The sequence below is a fragment of the Diabrotica virgifera genome, chromosome 4 (assembly GCF_917563875.1).
Source record: "Diabrotica virgifera virgifera chromosome 4, PGI_DIABVI_V3a".
Classification (NCBI taxonomy): Eukaryota; Metazoa; Arthropoda; class Insecta; order Coleoptera; family Chrysomelidae; genus Diabrotica; species Diabrotica virgifera.
The window spans coordinates 222,096,581-222,108,826 of NC_065446.1; the positions used below are offsets into that span (position 1 = coordinate 222,096,581).

At 32.5% G+C, this 12,246-nt stretch overlaps 1 protein-coding gene across 1 annotated transcript; it reads right to left on the bottom strand.

Annotated features, from left to right (window-relative positions):
• Nucleotides 1-1,508: 1,508 nt before the first annotated feature.
• On the bottom strand, nt 1,509-6,581 carry LOC126884088 (uncharacterized). Its single transcript, XM_050649875.1, has 2 exons — nt 6,152-6,581; nt 1,509-5,590 (listed from the first exon to the last, which is right to left on the bottom strand). The coding sequence occupies exon 2, from the start codon at nt 2,566-2,568 to the stop codon at nt 1,705-1,707; it is 864 nt and encodes a 287-aa protein (XP_050505832.1). The 5' UTR covers nt 2,569-5,590; nt 6,152-6,581; the 3' UTR covers nt 1,509-1,704.
• Nucleotides 6,582-12,246: the final 5,665 nt, after the last annotated feature.

Genomic DNA, 12,246 nt, shown 5'->3' on the forward strand with positions numbered 1-12,246 from the left:
CTGTATTAGAGCAATCTGTCATTAGATAAAAATGCTCATCAAAATTAGGTGACATCATAACCGGAGCGCTCGTTAAAGCATCTTTAACGCGCCTAAAAGCTTCGTCAGCCTCAGGAGTCCAAGTAATGGTCTGTCCCTTTTTCCTGTTCTTCAAAAGATCAGTAAGAGGTGACAACAAAGTAGAGTAGGACGGTACAAATCGCCGATAATAGCCACACATTCCCAATATCCTACGGACTTGGGTGGTGGTCTTTGGTATAGGAAAATTTTTGATAGCAACTATTTTCTCAGGATCAGTCCTCAGCCCCTGGTTATCCACAACATAACCCAAGAACTTAAGACTAGGGCGACAAAACTGACATTTATCCAGATTGACCGTTAGATTAGCTTCCTTAAGACGTAAAAATAACTTATCTAAAATTTCCATATGAAGGGAAAAATCAGGAGTGACAACCAAAATATCGTCTAAATAATAGAAAACATAGGGCTCTAACGGTGGACCAATGACTAAATCCATCAGACGACACATTGTCTGAGGAGCAGAAACAAGACCGAAAGGCATGGTGACAAACTGGAATAATCCTTTACCACTGACAGCAAAAGCAGTATACTTCTTGCTCTCTTCACTCAGTGGGATCTGTAGGAAGGCCTTAGACAAATCAATAGAAGAGATGTATTTGGCATTCTGAAGTTTGCTCAAAATCACATCTATTCTGGGGATAGGATAAGCATCCCTGTTAGTTGTGATACTGTTTAGTTTTCGACCGTCAAAGCAGATCCTGAAGGATCCATCCTTCTTCTTCGTTAACCAGAGCGGAGAACAGTAGGACGATGTTGAAGGTTCTATGATATTTAAAGCAAGCATCGAATCTACTTCCTTTTCTAAATCTGCCTGCCAGGCTTGAGGTATGGGGTACTGATATAATCTGAAAGGAGTGGGATTTCCCACTTCGATAGTGTGAGAGATTAACGACGTACGACCTAGTTTGTCTTTTGAAGAAAGAGTAGTAAATTTAGAGATCATACTCTCTAATTGCCTTTGTTCAGAGCTTGATAAACTAGCAAAATCGTGAATAGCACTAAGGGTAGATAAATTAAATTCAGATATGGAAAAAGAAAAATCAGAACAACTTAAGGTACTATTGAAAGCATTGAAAAAGTCCATACCTAAAATTATAGAATTCTGCACGGAAGGAATAACATAAAATGTAATTTCCCTACATAAATCTGCCACTGTGATTTTAATTTGGAGTTTGCCCGTAATGGACTGAACTGTACCATCTGCAGTAGATACTTGCAAAGATGAAATGGGCATAATGGGAATACTAGAATTTTTCAATAAATTTAACGAATGTGCCCCTATCAATGAAATATTAGAGCCACTATCTAACAAAGCTAAACACGATTGTCCTAAAATTTGAATAGGAAGATATGGCCTATTATCATTTTGTTTCCTAACTAATAACGAATTAATATCTAGATCTAAAGTATTTGGTTGTCTACAACCGTTATATGGAACTAACCCAGACGTATCATCATCATTAACAAAACTAGAATCTAATATAGATAATGGAACCACATTACTATCACAATTATTATTGTTACGTTGAACACTACCAATCAAAGAAGCGTTTGTAAATGACCATGTGTGATCATTTGAATCAAGCGAATCTAACGTATTATCTATAGAAATAAATTTCTGGTTTAATTTTGTTTTGTGGTGTGTGCTGCTTTCTTGAACGACACCCCTTTCCCTTTTTGTGAAGATGGGTTTGGGTTGCTGGATGTGCTTGGTCCAGCAGTTTCGTTTGACGATGGGGTTTGATTCCCTGATTGGATGTTGGACGGAGAAACGTTCAGGGGACGGACCTCCGACGTGTCGTTTCCCGAACACTTAGAACAGTTTCTTTTAAGGGTGTTCTCTCGGCCACAACCATGGCAGAAAATACGATTTTGAGGAATCCCACAATTGTAAAATGGGTGACCAGGCTGATCACAATTCCAGCAGACAAGAGAACTAACAACCGAAACATTATGTTCATGACCCTTATTTAGCCAAGAACGTTGCCTAAAGGAAGTTGGCTGAGAAGAAGAGTTAGAAGAGGATCGAGATGTGGATGGAGGTTGAGAAGACCAGGATAACGTTTCCTCCAAACGTTTGCATTTTATAGTAAGGTCATCAATGTTCTGAATGTCCATAAGAGCTAATTGTTGATGATAAAAGGGCAATAGACATTTAAGGATGATTTTAATTTTAGCTAAATCTGACAAAGGAGTGTCTAAACGACTACACATACCTAATATAGTATTAATAAACATAGTAACAGATTCCCCAGGTTTCTGCTTATGATTCTTAATTTGATCTAATAAATCATCCTGGAATGAATACGGAAGAAAATCCGACTTCAACTTTTTAATCAGATCAGACCAACAAGAAAAATTACCCCTGTTATTCATAAACCATGTAAAAGCGGTCCCGGTGAACAACTCAGCAGAAGCAGCAAACAAATCCTCTTCAGAAACACCTCTAGATATTCGAAGACATTCAACCCTTTCTAAAAATGACATCACATCAGTGTGCTGTTTTTCACCTGAAAATGAAATACCCCATTTGTGTACTTGAACAGGTTTGGAGTACGTAAAGCTAGGTACATTGACTGAAGCATTAGGAGTAGAGGTAGAATGGGGTTAACTCTAGAATCAAGTTCACCCTCTAGTGTTAATATTTTAAGAGAAACAGACCTCTTGAACGGTTCCTGTTCTTCAGAAGGACAGTGTAGCAAGTGTACACGGGCAGAAATATGGCCTAGACGAGATGTTAATCGCGCATACTCTGTATCCTTTACAGTTCCCCTAAACTTTTCGATTTTTTTAGACAAGCTGTCCAATGTTTCAGTGATTCCTTTTTGTTGTTCCTCAAAAGGAAGGGATACAGCTGAAATTTGGAGAAAACTTCTATTGCCAGCTTCTTGTTTCAAAGCACCTCTCAAAAGATTGCGTTTTTTATCGACAGTTGTCGACTCCTCTGGCATTATGTCCCGAATCTTTAATTCATAATCCAATTCATCCACCAGAAGATGTTCAGCTTTAAAAGCACACATGATGAGAGCAAAGTTATTGACAAATAGTCCAAAGAACAGAAATATGAAAAATATGAAAATATGAAAGTTTGCACGCAAAATATATATAATATAAACCGAGAAAATATCAGCAACACACCAACAAAATCAAAATAGCCAGCAAAAAAAAAATATATATATAATGCAGTATATAATCTAATAAATAAGATCAAATAAATATATAAGATCAAATAAATGGATAAATAATCCAATAAATATTGTATACTCAAGTAAACCTACTACCTAAATACTGGAAGTAAATTTTTTTATTTATATGTAACTTACCACCACTCTAGAAAAAATATATATCTATAATAATAATAATAATAATCAACACTTAGTTGTACCTCCAACTATACCACTATTGACTGAAGAAATAAAATTGTTATATGAATTATATTATTAATAGCAATATTAAATATAAGTTCCCAATAAAAATTCAAAATCTAACCCAGAATGTAAGCTGCACAAACATATACTATAATGAGGTCCCAAAATATAAACAAAAATCAAAACAGCGTTTAAGAATACCTGATATGTATCAGAAATTAAAAATAAAATAAATAAGTAACAATATGTGTATAGGATACCAAACGGAAATAACAAAGAGATTTCAGATAAAAGAGAAGAATTGACCTAAATGAATACTGTCTCAGACCAAAAATAAAGCCACCACGTTGGAAAGCCGATGTAACAACTAGCTGATGATTTTCTGTTGGAGTGAATGAATAGGGAGTGGTAAACTCCAACAGAAGTAGTAAAAAGAAGAAGATCTACTTAATGTAGCCAAAGGACAAAAATGTGTGGCTTCTCCGTTGAAGAAGCTGGAGTAACTAAAATACAACTTTGTAGTAGTATTTGTATGGAAGGATGCCAAGACAAAGAATATCGAATTGATACAGGACTAGAGATGAGAAATCATTAATAGATAGATATAACTTGAATGGCTAGCTAAATATGTATGAGAAGGGCCACTTGACACTCAAGGAAGGATTCGGCCAATTTGCACGGCTATTTTTGGCCAGACAATAGATTAAAGGAAGTGACAATGATGGCTCGAAAAGAAGATATGAAGATAATGTTCAGAAAATAGATAGAGTAAATATAATAATATACTGAAAATAGAATGAATTTTTGGGCGCCAGAAGAAGGATAACTAGGTTAACGCTCTTCCAGGTATTCTACGCTGCTATAGAGTATGTTAAATTTGTAGTACAAGTATGTGAAAAGTTATTAAAGATTATTAAATTATAAAATATACTGCTAAAAATAAAGGAGTAATAAGAAAAAAAAATCACAATAAATGTATATTTATTGAATGTAACTACTAGATCTTTTTAACAATCTCTGAGTTAGGACAAGTAACTAGTGTGTAACTCTAACATGACAGGAAAAAGTGATACTAGTGAAAGTCAATTACAAAATCATCATACAACTATGATCTAAGAATACTCTTTATAAGGTTAGAAAAACTGACTACGGGTACCTCTAATACAGGAAGTACAACTTACAACTAGGTTAGTAGAACCCTCACCAAATAATAATTGTACGTTTATAATACGTACACCTTAATTAAATACTACCTGATACTATATATAACATATAAATACCTCACTGTGAGTGGGACAGGCACAAGCCTTATTGAATAAATAAACCTACGAGTGGATACACAGATCCTTTTCCTAACTCGTGGTTTATAATAGTAATAATAACAAGTGAAACCAAAAACTAATCTGAGGGATTAGAATCCAGAAGTTCATATGAATTTAATAAATTAAAGTTAAAGTTAAATAAAGTTAATAAGTTAAAGTTAAGTAAAGTTAATAAGTTCAAGTTAAATAAAGTTAATAATTACAATTTTGACTAATATGTGAAGTTAATTTTTAAAAATTTAATTAAACATATACTAAAATAATGGAATGAGTTTAAATAATTATACAAAAGTGGAACACAGCCTAAAAATAATCAAGATAAGAGTACCGACTACTATTATCAGGGAAAATATCTGAGCTCAGAAATTTATACCTTTATAGATTGCAGAGTGTTGGGGAACGCTATCAATTAAATATTATGTTGTAAAGAAAAAAAAAACCTATAAAAAATATAAAGCAGGAAAAATGTGTGTGCAATTGAACTATAAAAAAAAATGTACTAAATATCACAAAACCAGTCTGTCTTTAATAAGAGCACAGTAAATGTTCCCAAACAAACCACTCTTTCCTAATCTTGAAGTTGATGTAATGAGCACCCAAGGGTGCTAACTCTCGCTAGCAGCTGTCCTGCTGGAGGTACAGGAGAGGAAGACTGGTAGAAAGCAGCTGAAGGTACTCAAAACTGTTGGAAAGCAGCTGGAGGTACTCAAAAAAAGAAAATGTGGAAATAATCCAGGCTGGTCGCCTATTGATTGTTTCTCTCTGTGTGGTCTGGCCTTGGTGTTGTTGTAGGGTGGCTTTAAGATTTCATGGTAGGTGCTAAAAAAAACACAGTGTGGTGTTACTACCAATCTACCAATGTCAAAAAAAAGAAGCAAGAGATACGAGGAGGTGTTTTTATTCCTGTGGGAATAAGAAGAAATAGGTCATTAAGTCCAAAAACTTGAATGACTAGACAGCTTGACCTTTTATCAGGTTGCTATCAGATGACCTTGGTCAAATAACACAAGTAATTTCCAATTGAAATACAAAATATAATTACTGTGAAAGAATATTTTATTATAATATATACACCGGTATATAGATATATTATACAAGGATGAAATATAGTAAGACTAAGCGATGGATACTTATTTGATCATCGTTCAAAAGATAGGAGTTCTGTAGACTTGAAAGGAATATAAAAAATGGAGTTTAAATTAGCTCTATTTTCCAACTGGAAGCACAAATTAACAACGAATATTGAATTATCTCTAGATGAGTTTGATCCATGAAAATAAAACATAAAAACCATGAAAATAGACTATGTGAAACTTAGTTAGCAAATGTCAAGGACTTCCAAAATGGCTGAATAAAATACTTAATAAAATGTGTATTTACCGGGGTAGAACTCATTGGATATAGTATGCTCTAAAATTCTTCAAATCCACTGCTGCTGGATAACTTCACTATACTTTTATTGTAATATTTAATCAATTTGGAACTGAGAATTAGAGGTGAATAATTGAGTCTAATGACCCCGCACACTACGATTCAGACCGAACACTCGAGAAACAATGGCAATCCAAGGCTCACGTTCACAGCTGAATCCTTCGTACCCCTCTACTAAGCATTGGCTGTCAAAGTGGGGAAACCAATGTTGCCACGTTTTAAATGTGACGTCATCAAGCATTTAAAAATTCTGAGATGGGTTTAAGTTCTATTTGAATAAACATTGAAAGAAAATAATTCTGAAAATAATTAAATAATATTTTGGATAGTTAAATAATATCTTCCCATCAATAATCGATTCTATAAGGGGCGGAACGTCACATTATTCAAAATATATAACATATTCAAAAATAGACACTTTGAACCGATCAAACTTACAGATCATATAAAGAATAGGTAAGCAAAGTAACTTGTGAATAGGTAACGATTAAATTTGGAATGCTAATTAGGGGTGATTTTCGCAAATTTTTTTACGAACAAATAAAAGGGACCAACAATATTTTGAGCGTAACTTACTTACTTTTAATGGTAGAACTTTTTTGGAAAAACAAAAATAAACATTTTTTAAACACTTTAAAAAAGTTGTACTTAATATATTTTCCCCGAAAAGTGCTAGGTTTTTTGGTTATTTCACGTTGAAATATTCAATTTGGAATTTGACTAAGAAGAACCTACTTTTCATTAGCTATAACTCTGCTTCTACAGGGTCTACAGACGTCATGCATACATTTTGTCATCTTTTTTAAGCTATATTTTTGTTAAGAATATTTTTTAGATAAAATACTTGCTTTTTGAGTAAGTTGCGAAAAACCGTCAAAAAAATGTTTTTTTTTATTAAAAATGAACATATTCACGTGCAAATAACTCGAAAATATTGACTTAGTGGAAAAACTTTATAAAACAAAAGCCGCTTAGAATTAGTTATTTTGTCCAATTCCGGACTTATTTTGAATGTAAATTTTTTCACCCCCGCGAAAATATTTTTCACCCTGTATTTCCCAATTTTTTTAATATGGAGGGGATATAATATTGTAAACTTTTTTTTATTTAATAATAGACAAGTTCATCTACATATTCCCGAATTTTCATCCTTCCTTTATTTTTTTGGGGTCAGATTGTTCTTTGATCGGGCTATAAGTAATACGCTGAAGAGGTTTACATTCGGGAAATAATTGTTGTAAATAATATTACAGGCTCCTCTTTTGTTGATGACAATGTGAGTGGAGATAGGTAATTTTTGAGCACCTGAACATAATAATGTCATGCTATTTTTGAAAAACGTAATATTCTGATTTAGCAAAGCCACAACTTTCAGCTAATACGATATGATTTTAGCAAGATGGAGCACATCTGTGGAAAGAGGGTCGAGGATTGATGGAATAGCCAACACGATTCCCTGATCTGACTTTATTAGATTTCCTCTTATGAGATTTTGTAAATATAGTATTGTATATAAATACCACTATACTATACCACTCGACTTCTTAGACTAGATAAGACCAATTAAATTGGTCAGTCCTAAGAAGTTGATTAAGGTTAAAGTTATTTAATAATAGGACGTTGTCATTTAAGACAGGTATTTTAAATATCTGGTATATTAACATTAAGCCTTTTGTTCTCTAAATGTATAAATATATACAGGTCCATATTAAAATCATCTTTAGATCAACATTTAAAACATGGGATTATTTTACTAACTAGGTAAAAAAAAAAATACATATTATGTACTTACTTTAAATTTGACATAATATACATTTTTTGCTTTTGTACCTCTTTCGTTGACTAATATGTAAAGTTAAGGGTTATAGCATGCTAACATATACATGTACCTATATAGAGAGAGCATTACATGAAATATTTTGTGGCGTGAAAGGGTTCCTTTTGGAATTTATAACTGAATAATTTTGGCGCCACAATTTCAGATGAATCCCTAGTGCATTTTAGATCCTAATTAATTATTTAGTTCTCTGTCGACTGTACTAAACCAGATATTACCCGTATATTAAAAAAACTATAATCTTAATATGCCAATTATCAGTATAATAAAGCCGGATTAGTTTGTTGCCTGGCAATTTTCGCGAATTAAATTTTAACAATTAAATCACAAGACGTCCGTCGAGTGATTTTGTCAAAATTTCATGAGCGAAAATTGCCAAAAGGCAACAAACTTTAATAAAACCCGAAGCAAATTTTTTCGGTAAATAATTTTCTCTCGAATGATATTCGACAAGACTATTTCATGAGACAAATAATGCACCATATCAACGAAACATAATCTTTATTTATTTGTTAACAATATTAAATGTACAATAATTGTATGCTGAGCAGATGGGACGTGAATTATAAATTGTAAAATTCCCTCATCTTCCTTAGTCTCAGCATCCGTATGGCTTAAAAATTGTAGAAGCCTCTGAGGTGTAACCAGAGAAGGTTCCCATTATTTTCAGTCTGGTGGGATGTAGAGTAACATTATGTTATTCTATATGCCATTAGAGTGAAAACTTAGTCTTTTAAAAAAAAATCTAGTTTTAACTTATGGCTCGAAGGACAGGCAGGCCGTGGAGCTCAAGAAGTGGGGTCTTGTCTAAGAAAATATATTATCAGTAATGTTAGCGATAAAGTTGAGCACATTATTCTGTGGAGCGACTCTTGCGGGGGTCAAAACAGGAATATTAAAATCGTACTTCTATTAAAATGTCTTCTAGAGGAATCACAGCATTTAAAGACTATTAGGCTGAGATTTTTAGTTCCAGGTCACACGTTTCTTCCAAATGATAGTGATTTTGGAGATGTTGAATGTGCTTTTAAAAAGCAACAAAATATATTTTCACCTGGCGAATATTGCAAGATAATGAAAAGTTGTAGGCAAAAACGACATATTAATGTAAATATCATAACACAGGAAGAATTTTTGAGTAGGTACCGCAAAATTAGAAAAAAGAATCACCAACAGAAAAAAAGTAAAACCAACCAAACAATAAGTTGGTTAAAAACTAAAGAAAAATAAATTATATAAGGAAAAGCCTTATAGCATATTTTTTAAAACGACGTATCAAGACCAGGACGATTATACAGAAGTAAGCATAAAAAAGGGAACAGGAAGAGAACCTTCAACTGGGCCAAGGTTTGCCACATACTTAGAACCATTGTGGCCTAAAGGAAAGCCAGTGTCAGACGCAAAACTTAAAGATATACAAAGTTATCTGCATTTAATACCCTTAAGTTACCACCATTTTTATACAAATCTTATAGCAGATAGTACTATAGTCGAGGGTATAGACGGATTTGGCAGAAATCCAGATTTCGAACCAGATGCAGACTGTTAATGTTATATTTAGCAACGTGAATTTAGCAACGAAAATCACGTAATTTTCTTCTACCTTAGGAGTTAATTTTTTAGTTGTTAATTTGGTTATAGCATAAATACCCATAAGTTTTAATAAACGTGTTTAATTTTGTGTCGTTTCTTATTATTTTTGTATCCAAATAGTTTCATCAAGCATATAAAACGTTTTTCTTGATTTTCTCAAAACTATGTTAATGTCAGTTGGTTCCTTGTTGCATAACTGGGTCCAATTATTATAAGCTATACTGCCGTGCTAGGCCCAAAGGCGGTAACTAACATTTGATAAAATGGTGGCAAAATCGATTTCAAAATTAAATGCTAAAATTTTGGTCCGTTAGGGATTTATGGACTAGCTAATAGTTTTAATGCATGCATATATGCCCCAGTTTATTAAGGGAACCATTAATTATATTTTAAAACAAAGTTTTATATAAAAAGAGGTAGATACCGCTAAAACGTTTTATCAAAACTTACTATAAAACTAAGCCTATTAGCGGTATGTGGTTTACAGTTGTGATTGATATGAAATAAAAAGCGTTTCTGTGTATTAGAGTTTATTAAATTGAAAGAATTAAAGTACTATTAAATGTTATTATTTTGTTGAGCCACAATATGACAACAACAAATTGACAATATTTAGTTGTAGTTATATCTGTTTTCTTTCAAGAGTCAATAAATAAATAATATGTTATAATATATTATATTGGCTCATTAATATTAATGTTCTATTTGTGATTCAATATAGACAATTTAATAGACAACCGAACAACATACCTTGTGTCCGGTACATACACAATACCTATTTAGTATTACCGTTGATTGATAAATATAGGAGTATTACCCCCCTATATTTATTAATCAATGGTATTACCTCATAATTAATATTTTTTATAAAATCTTTTATAGTTCGTCTAATAATTTGGGCAGAACTGTACTTATACTAGGAAAAAACAGAATCCGTTCAGATTGTTATAGATGTTTAAACACCTGTGCTGATGTTAAGCGTTTTAAAGAATTCTTCAAAACTGTGAATATGATTGTAAACCATACTTTTAAATTTCTCAGCTATTTTTATTTTATTTCTTAGCGACAAAGGTTTGCTATTTTACGACAGGTTGCTTTTAAGATTTTTATGATCGCCGAGACCTACCCTAATATTATCATGCATTGTTATATTATTGGGTATATCACAATATTATATTCGGGTAAATACCATTACTTACAGTAATTAGGGCAAACTCAGGAGCGTCATTTGAAATTTTGTTTGGAGGGGGCAAGCACTATATAAACAATACACTATATATGATGTTATGATGAATATTGATGTATTTTCTGTAAATTTCAGTCATTTTCAGGGTCAGGGGGGGCAAATGCCCCCTGGATGCCCAAATGACGCCCCTGGGCCAACTTTAACATTTTATTAGTTGTATTGTACAAACTAGTTATATGTTATGATTAAAATATGATGACATTGTCTTTTAGACCGAAAAATACCTAATTATGGGATATAAAAGATTTTTAAAATATGCAAACAAATTTTTGGATCATTATCCAGGTACCTGACGCATTCTTAGAAAATTTATAAAGGAATAAAACCAGCATTTTTGTATAAAACTTAGTTAAAGGATTCTCAAAAAATTAAGTAAAGATATCCCAAATCTACAGTCCCGTATCTATAATAGCATTGCATAACTAGACTACTAGATATTATCTAGTTAAACAATGATAATAGCTTGTATTTAAACAAAAAAAAATGCAATCAATGGGACTGCTAATTCCATGTACGACCAACAAAGGGTTTAAACATACAGAAAACTTTAAGTATGAAACAAACCTTGCGCCTGTACAGGCTGAACATATTTTTTTTCCACGTCTCTTTTTCTAAAAATGTTTGTGGACAGCGTGTGGATATATTATCAAGTTTTTAAAACCTAATTAAAAAAGACATATTTTTTAAATATGAAAATACCTTACCGCCTAATTCAAGATATAAATTATCCACTTGGCGCAGATTCATATTGTTTAGGACAACATAATTGGTTAATTCTTGAAATACTATAAACAAAAATGAAAATACATTTCAATAGATATAATAATCTCGAAAAGTTCTTACCATCCTCGCTAATTATTTCTTTTACTAACACAACTCTTTTAACTAACACAATAATTTACCCTTGTAAAGTTAGGCCGAATTTACTTTGTAATACTAAGGCGATTTGGCGGTTTCTAAATGTAGGCGTAGCATTCTTGAAAGTAGATTAGCAGTAAGTGCCATATGCTAAGGTATATGGACGGCAACTGTAGCAGATACCGTCAAAACGCCATAGTATTTAACATTTGCCGCCAAATGGCTTAGTATTTTAACTGAAAATGTAGATACCGCTAACAAAATTGCAATTTTATTTAAAATATAATGCTTCTACAACTCCAAAGACTTTATAAATATATACTAAATACCCTATTCTACCTAAAAATACAAATATCTCATTTTCGATAAAAAATCAGTTCCCGCCTTTGGTCTTAGCACGGCAGTATATTAGTTTGTCAATTATTTTCTACCTGTAGCATTTGGGAACTCGAAGGTCCAGCTTTATTTGTTGTTATGAGATTTTCGATCAACTTCTGGTGGTGAGTGAAA